Source organism: Orbicella faveolata, unplaced genomic scaffold (assembly GCF_042242905.1).
Source record: "Orbicella faveolata isolate gen_17 unplaced genomic scaffold, um_ofav_v1 contig_48, whole genome shotgun sequence".
Lineage (NCBI taxonomy): Eukaryota > Metazoa > Cnidaria > Anthozoa > Scleractinia > Merulinidae > Orbicella > Orbicella faveolata.
Genome location: NW_028301578.1, coordinates 10,987,501 through 11,004,363, shown reverse-complemented (window position 1 = coordinate 11,004,363; position 16,863 = coordinate 10,987,501). Strand labels below are relative to the sequence as shown.

At 40.0% G+C, this 16,863-nt stretch overlaps 1 protein-coding gene across 1 annotated transcript in view; it reads left to right on the top strand.

Moving 5' to 3' along the window:
- Window positions 1-107: 107 nt before the first annotated feature.
- Window positions 108-16,863, top strand: part of LOC149096510 (uncharacterized) — a 21,733-nt gene continuing 4,977 nt past the window's right edge. Inside the window, exons 1-7 of the mRNA XM_089280749.1 lie at window positions 108-1,248; window positions 3,657-4,061; window positions 5,992-6,396; window positions 8,719-9,123; window positions 12,893-13,291; window positions 15,392-15,772; window positions 16,460-16,645. Of these exons, the coding sequence (XP_089136875.1) occupies window positions 1,143-1,248; window positions 3,657-4,061; window positions 5,992-6,396; window positions 8,719-9,123; window positions 12,893-13,291; window positions 15,392-15,772; window positions 16,460-16,645 (2,287 nt within the window). The 5' untranslated portion in view covers window positions 108-1,142. The remainder of the gene's footprint in view (window positions 1,249-3,656; window positions 4,062-5,991; window positions 6,397-8,718; window positions 9,124-12,892; window positions 13,292-15,391; window positions 15,773-16,459; window positions 16,646-16,863) is intronic.

Sequence of the window (16,863 nt, the reverse complement as noted above, 5' to 3'; positions counted from 1 at the left end):
CCTGATCCACTTGATATAAAGATCTTGGTTAGAAGCAGGCCACCTCTCGCTCACCTCTCGCTCAATTCTTTAGCAGGGAAAAATCTCCTGCTACACAAGTAAGGGAAGATGCGAACCACAATGCTGTTATCGTAATTGGTACCATGGCAATTCAAGACCAGGACTGAAGTTGATCGAGTGTCCGTCTAATCCTCTGGTGATGACAATAAGGGAGTCTATGAGGTTTGACCGGTAACTGAGAATTGTTAACACTCTTAACCGTCAGCTGGGAAATGACTCGATTTCTAGCTGACAGGTCAGATCTAAAATCTGCAAAAATTTACCGATAGCTGAGAAATCACCGAAACTTTAACTGATAACTGATTTTCCAGCATCCCATCCAGACCCTCAGAAAATGATTGCAGTGAAAACCCGCGTGTAACAACCTATGTTTTTTTTTTAACTCTGGCAAAATAGGTTTTTTTTATTTTGGGGAAATCATTGGCACTGTAGGCTAATTAAGTTTTTTATTTGTGTCTTACTTTCTGTGAAGGAGATATAGTTTTTAATTACCAGAGAAATAGTAAACTTGGGTTTGGTCCTTAAATATATAGAGTTTATTCACAAGTGTATTACGATAAGCGTAAAACAAGTGATTACAAAATGTATATGTAATGTTGTCTCTATAACAACAGTTCATAATTTAACTGTAACCCACATATAAGAACCTGCTCGATCTCGCTTGGCTAAACAGGTTCTTATATTTTTGGGTATTAAAATCATAGTGGGAAATTTCTGCCCAGAGGTTTTTGAGGCGCTTAGTTTTTACGCGAGGGTTAGCACAGTATCATTTCTAACTGAAAACACTGAAAGGACATCTGAATGGGAATGTTGCGAATGAATGCTAGCTGTCTACTATACTACTACAGCAACTTTATTTGCAGGTATTTTCAGACGTTTGCAGAGGCACCGTCGTTTCAGCACTGAATGACGTGGCTTGCATGATGTTTAGTCAACCTCTATGACCTAAGTCACGGTACAGTCGTTCTAAAAATACCTTTCCCTCCACTTCTCCCTATTCTTCTCTCATAGCCTACACTTGATCTATAAGTCTTCGGACTTCATCCCAGTTTACATTACACAGTAAACATTCCAAAGCAACGATGGGAGCATACGGAAGAGTTCGTTTTGTGCTGCTATGCACAGTTTATATTTTAAAGCTGTCCAGTTATGACAATATCGTAATGGCTTCTACAGTATCTCCCTCAGGTAAGCTGGATTTGGTGGTTCTCTTAACCAATATCGAGAGGGAACAGTGATGTGTATTCCTGTTCGTATCATGTCATATCAATTTGATTTTCATACCTTCTACTCTCTGCAGTCTCACCTTATAATCCCTACCCGACTTCGAAACAGACTGCACACTGCCTATGTGCTATGATAGAACAGCACTTTGTTTAACGACAGAACATTTCCTAAACATGGGGGATGAAAGCGGGATATGGATGGACCTTTCTCCAGTGTTTTGAATGGCAGAGTCAAGTCACGAAAGGCGCATCCGTGAGAATTTTGGATTAAATTTTTCAAATTCATCTCTCGTAATCCTTCTTAATATTCCCAAACTCGGAAATATTCATCAAGTACGAATTGGTGATTCCTAGCATTTTGCGAAATCGAATATTTATGCCTGAGAGATACTGATTTTTTTGGTCGCTTGGGAGTGGGAAATGATGTTAGTAATGTAAAACTACTGATATTTCATACCCTTTTTAATAGCAAACCATTGTTGTAAACCGCTTTAATCCTATTGTGGGACTGCTATCCCATAGCAGTTTAACATCTCTTCTCTCTGCTAAGGAAGCCGGCGAACAGATTTCCGACCGGCTGTTGTTTAACAACGGCTTAAACAACAGCCGGAAATCTGTTCGGGTTCGTAGATTGACTAAGTGTTGAATCAGCGACAACAATGGCTCTCTAATGGCTATTCCGACAGTGCATTGTTAATAGAAGGAAATGTTTATAGAGCCCAGGCAAAGGAACAAACAGACATGACAAGATTTATGTTGGAAGGTCCACGACTGTGCATAATCTTATGCTTTGTTTTCATGAACCGAAACGTTTCTGTTGGTTAGTTGAGATCCCAATCGGAAGTAAACCAAGCCAAAAAAGCGACCAAAAACTTATCACTTGTCGGGTTCCATAACCATTCCCTCACCGGCTATTATTAACTTTGAGGAAAGTTTATGAGAAAAGAAATAATTAAAAAAAATTACCAGACACCTTTTGACAGCTTCAATCAAGTAAGGTCATTCCAAGACCTCTGGAGTCATTCCAAGTAATGAATGAGTTGCCAGTAATCAGATCCCCGTGTTTGCGCGAAGAACTCTGGAATCGTTAGGGGGCAAACATTGCTAGTCGCTAGAAGGAAATGTATGGCGAAAAGTTGTTTCGAGGTACAAGAAAACGATTTTTGAGAGATATCAACGCTTTTTCGCCGTCGTTTTTATCGCGAATGGATTTGGGCAATGTTGATATGTGGAATATGTAAGTTTTTGTTTGAATAACCGTGAAATATGTGACAAAATCTACCGATAAACTCCGTTGCTTGCGTGAGGTTTATTGTGAAATTTACATCGCGTAATGGTCTGAAAGTATTACAAAATTAATTAGGTATAAATCGAGAGGAAATAACCCAGTAAAGCCTTTTAAATTGTGTACAAGCTACTTTTGGCTTATTTGAAAGCTCAATCATACAAATAATACTGAAAATAAGCCCAGTGGCGATCATTGTACCGTCTGGGGTTGATTTAATGACACATGAGTCCGCGCGACTCATGCTGTGTGGCTACTGTGTTGCTCAAAGCCTTTGTTTTGCTTTTACAAGCACGTATTTCAGTAATTTTCTTTCTCTATAACAGATCAAGGGTGGCTCCTTGAATACATCTCTGAGTATTTGTATTTAAAAGTGCCATTTGTGCGTGATTATGCTTTCCAAAGTTTGGTATTGACGGTTGAGTGAAATTGCCCGACACAAAGGGTAGTATTTCCTTCTGCAAACTTGAAAAATTTGCCCCACACAAAATCATGCGCATCATTTTCGTTTTGGGGCAACATGCTCATGAGAAGGGTGAAATATCTATTTAACATTTTACATTCTTTTCACGTAATTTATATGACATTCTCAACGAACGAAACGTAATAATACTGGAGTTCATTGCCTGCCAGATTTCTTTCGATAAAGTCAGGATTCAAGCCAAGAGTGTATCGTGTTGTAGAGAGGCTCGATCCGATACCGGCGCAACATTTATAAGTTAATTTGTATATTTATTTCGGCAAATTGAATTGTTTTTAAAACATTAAAACGCGCTTGTCAAATTGGATATTGTAAAATTTCCTCATAGTGAGTCACTTAATTCCGATAGCGCCAACCCTGGTCCCAGGCATAATCCGGGAATTTGATGCGAGGTTGGCTCTGTAAACTGAGTGTAAAAATTACAAAAATCTGAGTGAAGCAGACCGTACTCAACGAAACGTATTGAACAATGCCAGCAATTCAAGATGAGCGTTTTTGTCATTTTCACTCATGACTCATTTTGTCCTAGTTATTTGTCACTACTGTTCGTTAAGAAATGCAGTTTTGTCGTTACTGTAGTCAACTGATGTGTCCTTACTTACAGTGGATGGGTGTAACAATTACACAATCCTGAGTGAAGCAGACCGCGCTCAAGGACAAATAGTGATCACCACCAGCAGTTATAGATGCGATAGGCATGACCTGGTACCAGGTTGGTATCGTTTCCAGGGAGCTGCCGGAGATCAGATGGCGGACAAATGTGTTCCCACGAATTACTGCGGTACTCAGCATCCAGGATGGCTCAGTGGCACACACCCGACAGTCACTGAAGGTGTGGTCACTCGTAAAGTCTGTTATGATTCCTGGGATTATCACTGGTACGGGTCAACCAACTGCTGTTACTGGAGTAACAATATAAGAGTCAAGAACTGTGGAGCTTTCTTCGTGTATGAGTTACAAAAGCCGCCTTCTTGCGATCTTCGTTACTGTGGTAACGCTAGTAGCGCAGGTAATTTGCCTTGTTTGCTTTATTGAGTGTGTCCGTCAACAATCAATCATGAAGTAATAATCATCATCAATCATCAAACAAAGTTTAAAAACATTCTCCAGAGGTAGTTCATTGCCATCTTAACTTTTCGAGTGTAAGGTGGCTCTGAACGCTTGTGGATGACAATATGGTATTACGTAACACGTGTGTCTAGAGAAACTTCCATGTTCCGCAATTTTTAGCATGTTTGTAGAAATACCAGAATCATTTCTGTCCTCTAGTTCTTTATCATTAACAACCAACATATATCTGCCTTCATTATTACTACGAAAAAAGGTGCTTTTCCCTTTTTATTCACTCTCTCAACCCCAGCAGCGGTTTCCGTAACAATTTGGCGCAAAACTTAGCTTTCTTGTAAGAAAGTGAAAAGCCTTTTTGTTCTACGCTGTCAATTGTCGTTGCATTGAGACAATAATGACCAAAATGCAAATTAATAAACTCCGACGCCAAGAAACACACTAGAAAAACTAGCTGGGTTAAATTCAAATCCCTAGAGCTTAGCGTGTTTGCTTTAGAGATTCGAGAAAGTCTGCGTGCAAACATGGCGGCCTATCAGGCCGACGTTCATCTCCGGTTTATGAGACTACAATTACATACATGTTTTCTATTTCTTAAATCGATGAATGGTTACAGCTACCTTAAGTTTAGCCGGTTACGTAATACTGTCGACTAGTTTTCACCGGAAAAAGAGAAATTTTGAGTTGTCTATTCGATGAATGGACAATTTTATTCGCAGTTCCACTAACCTAACCAACCACGCTTGCCTCAACAGGTCGCTTGAAAAAATTTATGACTGATGGTATTGATCAACCCGCTAACTAATAGCCAATAAACATTGATTCCAGTACACACTACTCGGGAGAGTACGCACGGTACGGTACGAAGCACGTCTCATTACAATATAGCCGAAGCTCAGAAAATGTAAAGCGTACAGAACCTCTCTATTTCTTAACACACGCAAAAGAAAAACTGCGAGCGAAGGCAGTGCGAGGCAATTATTTCATTCAATACTTATTACATAGTTACTCAATTAAAACACCTCATTGTAAACATTGATTGTGGAGAATAAATAAATAATCAAGAAAAATTCTAGTGACACTAGGATGAGGCTTTGCCTTATAATAAATTCTGAGATTCATTTTTTTTTTTGACGTCGGTTACCGTTCACGTGACTGTGATGCACGCGTATTATTATTCTTCTTTGTAGAGAAGTGAGAATTTAGTGGCTAAACAAGAAGTCTAAGTTAAAAAGGATATAATTTTTTTCTACGTACAGTAAACTTAGAAAATTTGCTTCATGCAAAATAATGCGCATCATTTTCACTTTGGGGAACATGCTAATCAGAAGAGTGAAATACCAATCTAATATTTTATACTCTTTTCAAGAAATTTATTTGACATGCTCAATGAACGAAATTTAATTTTACTGGAGTTCAATGCCTGCGAGATTTCTTTCGATCAAGTTTGGATTCAAGCCAAGAGTGATCGTTTTGTAGAGAGGCTCGATCCTATACGGGCGAGGCATTTTTAAGTACAGTTACTTATTTGGGAGGAAGGGCAAATTCAAATCATTTTAAAGCACTATAACGCATTATGTTCAAATCCATGGTGTGTCACTTTATTCCAAGAGCGTTAATCCCTGCTCCGGGCATAGTCCGAGACTTTGATGCAAGGCTGGCTCTGTAAACTGGATGTAAAAACCAGACAGTTCTGAGTGAAGCAGACAGTGTTCAAAAAAACAGAGGTATTGAACGATGTCAACGATCCAAGATCATCGCTTTTGTCATTTTCACTCATGACTCATTTTGTTTCAGTTATTTGTCACTACAGTTCAGTTAACAAATGCAGTTTTCTCGTTTACTGTAGTCAACTGATGTATCCTTATTTACAGTAGATGGATGTAAAAATTACACAGTCCTGAGTGAAGCAGACCGCGCCCAAGGACAAATAGTGATCACCACCAGCAGTTATAGATGCGATAGGCATGACCTGGTACCAGGTTGGTATCGTTTCCAGGGAGCTGCCGGAAATCAGATGGCGGACAAATGTGTTCCCACGAATTACTGCGGTACTCAACATCCAGGTTGGCTTAATGACACACACCCGACAGTCGCTGAAGGTGTGGTCACTCGTAAAGTCTGTTATGATTCCTGGGATTATCACTGGTACGGGTCAACCAGCTGCTGTTACTGGAGTAACCATATTAGAGTCAGGAACTGTGGAGCTTTCTTCGTGTATGAGTTACAAAAGCCGCCTTCTTGCTATTTTCGTTACTGTGGTAACGCCAGTAGCGCAGGTAATTTGCCTTGTTTACTTTTTGAGTGTGTCCGTCATCAATCAATCATGAAGCAATCATCATCATCGATCATCAAGCAAACTTTAAAAACATTCTCCAGCGGTAGTTCAGTGCCATCTTAACTTTTCGAGTGTAAGGTGGGTCTGAACGCCTGCGTATGACAATAAAGTTGTATCTTATTAATCTGATCACAACTCGTATTGGTATTACGTAACATGTGTGTCTAGAGAAACTTCCATGTTACGCAATTCTTAGCGTATTTGTAGAAACATCAGAATCATTTCTATTCTCTAGTTCTTTATCATGAACAACCAACATATATCTGCCATCATTATTACTACGAAAAAAGATACTTTTCCTTTTTTTTTCGCTCTCTCAACCCCAACAGCGGTTTCCGTAACAATTTGGCGCCAAACTTAGCTCTCTCGTAAGAAAGCGAAAATCGTTTCTGTTCCACGCTATCAATTATCGTTGCATTTAGATAATAATGACCAAATGTAAATTAATAAACTCCGACGCCGAAAAACACACTAGAATAACTAGCTGGGTTAAATTCAAATTCCTAGAGCTTGGCGTGTTTGCTTTAGAGATTCGAGAAAGTCTGCGTGCAAACATGGCGGCCTATCAGGCCGACGTTCATCTCCGGTTTATTAGACTAATATTATATATAGATATTTTTTCAAAATAAGAATACTTGTGGGCAGCACGCAGCAACAACTAATCATTTTGTAAAGCTGAGTTTATTAATCGACCAGTTTCGTCTGCTGTTGAGATTTCGTCAGGATCAAACTACAACTGAGATACAAAGATGGAACTTATTTTATACTAAATATTGGCAGTACAAAGTACGCTCCTACATGTTCTCCGTGTTTCTGTCGGGTTATAGAAACACTCGTGAAAGTTTGGGAGAACTCGAGAAAGATGTGGAAACACTGCGGCTTGTGTTCCCACAACATTTTTCGTTCTACGCTCTTTCTCCCAAACTTCCACTCGTGTTTCTATAACTCGATAGAAACGCGGTACATGTTTTCTATTTCTTAAATCGATGAATGGTTACAACTACCTTAAGTTTAGCCGGTTACCTAATACTGTCGACTAGTTTTCACCAGAAAAAGAGAAATTTTGAGTTGTCTATTCGATGAATGGATGATTTTATTCGCAATTCCACTAACCTAACCAACCACGCTTGCCTCTACCGGTCGCTTGAAAAAATTTATGACTGATGGCATTGATCAACACGCAACTGATAGCCAATAAACATAAATTCCAGTACACACTACTCGCGAGAGTACGCACGGTACGGTACGAAGCACGTCTCATTACAATATAGCCGTAGCTCCGAAAATGTAAAGCGTGCAGAACCTCTCTATTTCTCAACACACGCGAAAGAAAACCTGCGAGCGAAGGCAGTGCGAGGCAATCATTTCATTCAATACTTATTACATAGTTACTCAATTAAAACACCTCATTGTAAACATTGACCGGGGAGAATAAATAAATAATCAAAAAAAAATTCTACTGATACTAGGATGAGGCTTTGCCTTATAATAAATTTTGAGATTCATTTTTTTTTTTGACGTCGGTTACCGTTCACGTGACCGTGATGCACGCGTATTATTATTCTTCTTTGTAGAGAAGTGAGAATTTAGTGGCTAAACAAGAAGTCTAAGTTAAAAAGGATACATTTTTTTTTTTACGTACAGTAAACTTAGAAAATTTGCTTCATGCAAAATAATGCGCATCATTTTCACTTTGGGGTACATGCTAATGAGAAGAATGAAATAGCAATCTAATATTTTTTACTCTTTTCAAGAAATTTATTTGACATGCTCAATGAACGAAATTTAATTTTACTGGAGTTCAATGCCTGCGAGATTTCTTTCGATCAAGTTTGGATTCAAGCCAAGAGTGGATCGTTTTGTAGAGAGGCTCGATCCTATACGTACGGGCGAGACATTTATAAGTACACTTACTTATTTGGGAGAGAGGGCAAATTCAAATTATTTTAAAGCATTATAACGCATTATGTTCAAATCTATGGTGTGTCACCTAATTCCAAGAGCGTTAATCCCTTCTCCGGGCATAGTCCGAGATTTTGATGCAAGGCTGGCTCTGTAAACTGGGTGTAAAAACCAGACAGTTCTGAGTGAAGCAGACAGTGTTCAAAAAACAAAGGTATTGAACGATGTCAACGATCCAAGATCATCGCTTTTGTCATTTTCACTCATGACTCATTTTGATTTAGTTTTTTGTTACTACGGTTCAGTTAAGAAATGCAGTTTTGTCGTTTACTGTAGTCAACTGATGTGTCCTTATATACAGTAGATGGATGTAAAAATTACACAGTCCTGAGTGAAGCAGACCGCGCCCAAGGACAAATAGTGATCACCACCAGCAGTTATAGATGCGATAGGCATGACCTGGTACCAGGTTGGTATCGTTTCCAGGGAGCTGCCGGAGATCAGATGGCGGACAAATGTGTTCCCACGAATTACTGCGGTACTCAACATCCAGGTTGGCTTAATGACACACACCCGACAGTCGCTGAAGGTGTGGTCACTCGTAAAGTCTGTTATGATAACTGGAATTATCACTGGTACGGGTCAACCAGCTGCTGTTACTGGAGTAACCATATTAGAGTCAGGAACTGTGGAGCTTTCTTCGTGTATGAGTTACAAAAGCCGCCTTCTTGCTATTTTCGTTACTGTGGTAACGCCAGTAGCGCAGGTAATTTGCCTTGTTTACTTTTTGAGTGTGTCCGTCATCAATCAATCATGAAGCAATCATCATCATCGATCATCAAGCAAACTTTAAAAACATTCTCCAGCGGTAGTTCAGTGCCATCTTAACTTTTCGAGTGTAAGGTGGGTCTGAACGCCTGCGTATGACAATAAAGTTGTATCTTATTAATCTGATCACAACTCGTATTGGTATTACGTAACATGTGTGTCTAGAGAAACTTCCATGTTACGCAGTTCTTAGCGTATTTGTAGAAATATTAGAATCATTTCTATCCTCTACTTCTTTATCATGAACAACCAACATATATCTGCCTTCATTATTACTACGAAAAAAGGTGCTTTTCCCTTTTTATTCACTCTCTCAACCCTAGCAGCGGTTTCCGTAACAATTTGGCGCAAAACTTAGCTTTCTTGTAAGAAAGCGAAAAGCGTTTCTGTTCCACGCTCTCAATTGTCGTTGCATTGAGACAATAATGACTGAATCCAAATTAATAAACTCCGACACCGAAAACACACACTAGAATAACTAGCTGGTTTAAATTCAAATCCCTAGAACTTAGTGTGTTTGCTTTAGAGATTCGGGAAAGTCTTCTTGCAAACTTGGTGACCCATGAGGCCGACGTTCATCTCCGGTTTATTATATTACAATTATTAGAGATCTTTTTTTTTAATTAGAATACTTGTGGGCAGCACGCAGCAACAACTAATCATTTTGTAAAACTGAGTTTATTACTCGACCGGTTTCGTCTGCTCTTGAGATTTCATTAGGATCAAACTACAACTGAGATACAAAGATGGAACTCATTTTATACTAAATATTGGCGGTACAAAGTACGCTCCTACATGTTCTCCGTGTTTCTGTCGAGTTATAGAAACACTCGTGAAAGTTTGGGAGAACTCGAAAAAGCTGTGGAAACACTGCGGCTTGTGTTCCCACAACATTTCTCGTTCTGCACTTTTTTCCCCAAACTTCCACTCGTGTTTCTATAACTCAATAGAAAAACGGTACATTTTTTCTATTTCTTAAATTGATGAATAGTTACAACTACCTTAAGTTTAGCCGGTTACGTAATACTATTGACTAGTTTTCACCGGAAAAAGAGAAATTTTGAGTTGGCTATTCGATGAATGGATGATTTTATTCGCAGTTCCACTAACCTAACCAGTCACCGTTGCCTCCACCAGTCGCTTGAAAAAATTTATGACTGATGGCATTGATCAACACGCCATCTGAATAGCCAATAAACTTTACTTCCAGTACACACTACTCGCGAGAGTACGCACGGTACGGTACGAAGCACGTCTCATCACATTATAGCCGAAGCTCAGAAAATGTAAAGCGTACAGAACCTCTCTATTTCTCAACACACGCGAAAGAAAACCTGCGAGCGAAGGCAGTGCGAGGCAATTATTTCATTCAATACTTATTACATAGTTACTCAATTAAAACACCTCATTGTAAACATTGATTGTGGAGAATAAATCAATAATCAAAAAACTTCTAGTGATACTAGGATGGGGCTTTGCCTCATAATAAATTCTGAGATTCATTTTTTTTTTGACGTCGGTTACCGTTCATGTGACCGTTATGTACGCGTATTGTTATTCTTCTTTGGAGAGAAGTGAGAATTTAGTGGCTAAACAAGAAGGCTAAGTTGAAAAGAATACAATTTTTTTTTTTTTACGTACAGTAAAAACTTAGAAAATTTGCTTCATGCAAAATAATGCACATCATTTTCACTTTGGGGGAACATGCTAATGAGAAGAGTGAAATATCAATCTAATATTTTATACTCTTTTCAAGAAATTTATTTGACATGCTCAATGAACGAAATTTAACTTTACTCCAGTTCAATGCCTGCGAGATTTCTTTTGATCAAGTTAGGATTCAAGCCAAGAGTGGATCGTTTTGTAGACAGGCTCGATCCTATACGGGCGAGACATTTATTAGTACACTTACTTATTTGGGAGGGAGGGCAAATTCAAATTATTTTAAAGCATTATAACGCATTATGTTCAAATCCATGGTGTGTCACTTAATTCCAAGAGCGTCAATCACTGCTCCGGACATAGTCCGAGACTTTGATGCAAGGCCGGCTCTGTAAACTGGGTGTAAAAACCAGACAGTTCTGAGTGAAGCAGACAGTGTTGAAAAAAAAGGTATTGAACAATGTCAACAATCCAAGATGATCGCTTTTGTCATTTTCACTCATGACTCATTTTATTTTAGTTATTTTTTCACTACCGTTCAGTTAAGAAATGCAGTTTTCTCGTTTACTGTAGTCAACTGATGTATCCTTATTTACAGTAGATGGATGTAAAAATTACACAATCCTGAGTGAAGCAGACCGCGCTCAAGGACAAATAGTGATCAACACCAGCAGTTATAGATGCGATAGAGATGACCTGGTACCAGGTTAGTATCGTTTCCAGGGAGCTGCCGGAGATCAGATGGCGGACAAATGTGTTCCCACGAATTACTGCGGTACTCAACATCCAGGTTGGCTTCATGACACACACCCGACAGTCGCTGAAGGTGTGGTCACTCGTAAAGTCTGTTATCATTACTGGGATTATAACCGGTTAAAGTCGAGCAACTGCTGTTACTGGAGTAACAATATAAGAGTCAGGAACTGTGGAGCTTTCTTCGTGTATGAGTTGCAAAAGCCGCCTCGTTGCGATCTTCGTTACTGTGGTAACGCCAGTAGCGAAGGTAAGTTGCCTTGTTTGCTTTTGAAAGTGTATCAGTCAAGCATCAGTCATGAAGCAATCATCATCATCAATCATCAAACAAACTATAAAAGCATTCTCCAGAGGTGGTTGAGTGCCACCGTAAGTTTTCGAATGTAGGCTGGCTCTGAACGCCTCTGGATGACAGCAAAGCTGTATCTTATCAATCTGATTGGTTGTGCGTCTAGAGAAACTTGCATGTTACACAGTTCTTACCGTATTTGTAGAAATATCAGAATCTTTTCTATCCTCTAGTTCTTTATCATGAACAACCAACATATATCTGCCTTCACTATTATTACTACGAAACACAGTACTTTTCCCTTGTTATTTACTTTCTTAGCCCCATCAGCGGTTTCCATGACAATTTGGCGCAAAACTTAGCTTTCTTGTAAGAAAGCGAAAAGCGTTTCTGTTCCACGCTCTCAATAGGCCATATTCGTACTCTCGGTATTGGACTGGAACTAGCTTGCGATGAAGGCTAATGCAGGGGAATATAATTAGAAAGAGGTTAAATTATCATTTGCATTGGAAAAGATTCCCTGCATTAGCCTCAGTTGCAAGCTAGTTCCAGTCCAATACCGAGAATACAAATATGGTCTATTGTCGTTGTAATGAGACAATAATGACCAAATGCAAATTAATAAACTCCGACACCGAAAAACACACTAGAATAACTAGCCGGTTAAATTGAAATCCTTAGGGCTTAGCGTGTTTGCCTTAGAGGTTCGAGAAAGTCTGCGTGCAAACATGTTGGCCCATCAGGCCGACGTTCATCTCCGGTTTTTCAGACTACAATTATTTATAGATCTCCACTCCCCCTGGATGGAAAGCTAGTTTACCACAAGTGACTCCTCCAGCATTTAATCGCCACACCCTTTTATCAGGATATCTTTTTTAACTCTCCTGCGTGCCGTACATTTATTACTTGTACCTCACTCGGTTTTGTTATTTGTCACTACTGTTCAGTTAAGAAAGGCTGTTTTGTCGCTTACTGTAGCCAACTGATGTGTCCTTGCTTACAGTGGATGGATGTAGAAATTTCACACTCCTGAGTGAAACAGACCGCGCTCAAGGACAGAGAGTGATCAACAGCAATTATAGATGCGATAGGAATGACCTGGTACCAGGTTGGTATCGTTTCCAAGGAGCTGCCGGAGATCGGATGGCGGACAAATGTGTTCCCGAAAATCAATGCGGTATTACTGCTTCAGGTTGGCTTACTGGCACACACCCGACAGTCGCTGAAGGTGTGGTCACTCGTAGAGTCTGTTATCACAATTCTTATTATTACTGGTATTGGTCAAACAAGTGCTGTTACTGGAGTAAAAATATAAGAGTCAGGAACTGTGGAGGCTTCTTCGTGTATGAGTTACAAAAGCCACCTTATTGCAGTTTTCGTTATTGTGGTAACGGCAGCGCAGGTAAGTTGCCTTGTTTGCTTCTTTGATTTTGTCACTCAACAATCAGTCATCAAGCAATCGTCATCGTCAATCATCAAACAAGGTTTAAAACATTCTATTGAGGTGGTTCAGTGGAATCTTAACTTTTCGAATTTAGGTGACTCTGATGCCCTCCGAATGACAATAAGGCTGTATCTTATCAATCTGAGCATAATTCTTATCGGTAGTACGTAAAATATGCGTTTACAGAAGCTTCCATGTTACGCAATTCTTACCGTATTAGTAAAAATATTACAATCCTTCTTATCCTCTAGTTCGTTATCATTAACATCCAACATTTATATTGGAGAGCAGGGATGGCGCAGTGGTGAGAGCGCTGGCCTACCCGGGCTCGATTCCAGCCCGGTGTCATTTGTGGGCTGAGTTTGTTGTTTGTTCTCGTCTTGCTCCTAGGGTTTTTCTCCGGGTTCTCCGGTTTTCCTCTGTCCATAAAAACCAACATCTCCAAATTCCAATTCGAAGAGGACAGAGGACGCGCGTGAAAACCAGCTAAGGCTGATGTGGCTTCCTCTCTAAATATCTGCTTTGATTATTTCTACGAAATACGGTATTTTTCTCTTGTCATTCTGTCATTAAAAGGTACCAAGTGTACTCTCTCAACCCCAACACCGGACAACTTACGTACTCTCTAGTGTCTCTGTCTCTGTGCATTGTCATTCAGAGTGAGACAAAAATTAGGGAGCCTAAGCAATGACGATGGCGACCCGGAGGACAACGCCTATTAAAAAGTGAATCTATATTTTACCCTGGAATTTCGCAATTGTTTAGATCTGTTCAGTGCCCCTATTACTGGCAGAAGTTGCTCAAACTAAATATGTAATGGCAGAGTTCAATGCCATTAATAATACAAAAAATTAGTCGCCGTCTTTCGCGTCCGCTAAAATAAACTGAACTTAGACCTTTCACGTTGCTGTTTTCTGGAGGACGGCGGAGACGTGCACAGCCATTGTTCAGCTTATTAAGCCTTTTGTTTGGTGGCGTTCTCGTTCTCGTTGCCGTCGTGGTTTGCTAAAGGTCGCTATAACAGCCAAATGCAAATAATTAAATTCCAGCCACGTGGGGAAGTCGACTTCACACTTGTTTGTACAGCAAGCAAAAAAAAAACCTTGCGTTTCACTGGAATTCTTTTTTTCCTCTTAGACCGAATTTATATGGTCTCGGGTACCCGAGACAACCCTCCCCCGAGTTACCCTGGCTGAGGTAGCTTTTAGCTCATTTCTTTGCAAAATTCAACCAAGCGTTTACATTAGGATCGCAACACCGTCCCAGGGGGCGAGACAACTCGGGTGAGCGAGTTGTTTTGCCTCAGAGGTTAAAGTAACTCTGGCAATCGGGACAACTTTTCTTCAAATTAATGTTTTTGCTTGTTTAACCGGGAAAACTCTCGGCGCGGCGAGTGTCACGTAATACCTAGATTTAGGATTTAAAATAGAAATTTGTATCAAAGAAGTGAAATTTAACTCGGCAAAACCAACTGTGATGGAATGACCGAGGGGAACGTAAAGAAAGAGGGATATTTGCCAACTTCATTATTCAAGAGCGGTTATGAATAATAATGCAGGGTCAAATTTGACTCGACCTACAGGGACTACGTTTTCAGATATCAACGCTCGATAAAGTTTCCTCAGGGGGGGGGGGGGGGGGGGCTTGTGTTGGGTACCCGAGACCATATAAATGGGGTCTCAAAAGGTACCTTAATTAAAAAACAACGGAATAGCTAGTCGGGAGTAATTCAAATCCCTAGAGCTTAGCGTGTTTGCTTCAGAGATTGGCGAAAGTATGTGTGCAAACATGGTGGCCCATGAGACCGACGTTTATCTTCGGTTTCTCAGACTACAATTATTTATAGATCTCCACTCACCCTGGATGGAAAGCTAGTTCACCGTTCACTGTCCATGTTTAATCACCATACCTATTCATCCGGATATTTTTTTAAAACTCTCCTGCGTGCTGTGCATTTATCACTCGTGACTCACTCGGTTTTGGTATTTGTTAAAACTCTTTAGTTACCAAATGCAGTTTTGTCGTTACTGTAGCCAACGCATGTGTCCTTAATTACAGTAGATGGATGTAACAATTACACAGTCCTGAGTGAAGCAGACCGCGCTCAAGGACACATAGTGATCAACGCCAGCAATTATAGATGCGATCGCTATGACCTGGTACCAGGTTGGTATCGTTTCCAAGGAGCTGCTGGAGATCGGATGGCGGAAAAATGTGTGCCCGAACGTCACTGCGGTACTCGCTCTCCAGGTTGGCTTTCTGGTGCACATCCTACAGTCGCTGAAGGTGTGGTTACTCGAAGCGTCTGTTTTTCCTTGTCAAACATCTGCTGTTACTTGTATCAAAATATCAGAATAAAGAACTGTGGTGCGTATTTCGTTTACGAGTTACTGGGGGCGTATTACTGCCCAGCTCGGCATTGCGGTAACGGAATCGCTGGTAAGTTTCTCAGGATGTTTTTAACGTTGTTCAGGATGTTGTTAGTGTTGCGGAGCAGGTTAAATTGATCGTTAAATTAATTGTATTCTTTTTCAGAAAAGTTGACGGTCAAAACTGACCGCTTAAAACACTGAACTCCTGAGCCCCAGGGGAGAGGGGGGGGAGGGGGGTTAAATATAAACGTGGCAGAGACTCAAGAATTTACACCACACTTCTCTAAACCATCAACAAACTTAGTTGCATTTCCCAATTTCTTTAAATGTGATCGTGAAAAATACTTTGATGGATATCAACATTGGCTTTTTGCTCTGTACACCGCAATTACAAGCGATACAAAAATTCTTAATGGGCCATTTCCAAGTTTCTTTTTGCCTCTTTTTCAAAACGAGTCTTCGTGCAAAACCTCTCATCTGAAAATCAATTTTGCATTTTCAATAAAATTTGCGCATGAACGGTTTCGGACGTCGATACGTTTGACGCCGAGGTAGAAGGCAACTCGTAAATGCCTTATTCAAATCCCTAAGTGACACGACATGGATACGCAGCAGTAGCGAAAAGAAGTGACAATTGCTTTCTTCAACGGAGCGATTTTTTTTGGACACTTTACCAAATGCACAGTTGCTTTTAGTCACGGCAGGGTCAACTGTTCTTTTAAATTATCTCTGCACTTTTTTTTTCGCACTGCAGTGTACACTTGTTCAGCGCTGACTGTACCAACAAATGGAATAAAATTTGGATGCCCAGAGAATGCAACAATGTACAATGATACAGTCTGTCAGTTCTCGTGTAATGATGGCTATATAGGGTCTGGTTCTCAAGCAAGGAGATGTCAACACGATGGAACTTGGAGTGGACAAGATTTTACTTGCCAAAGTAGGTATACATGAGTTTGCCAATAAATACTTCGATGATGACAATTTCATGCCGTCGACAATCAGAGAATTGAAAGCCACTTTTAAAATTTAAAATTCGGGTAGAAGTTAACTGTAATAATGCATAATAACGCATCAACTACTATGTGCGAACAAGGTGGGATGTCCGTCTAAGAGAAATAAACGTATAAGGACACTGTTTATTATTCGATGCAGTTT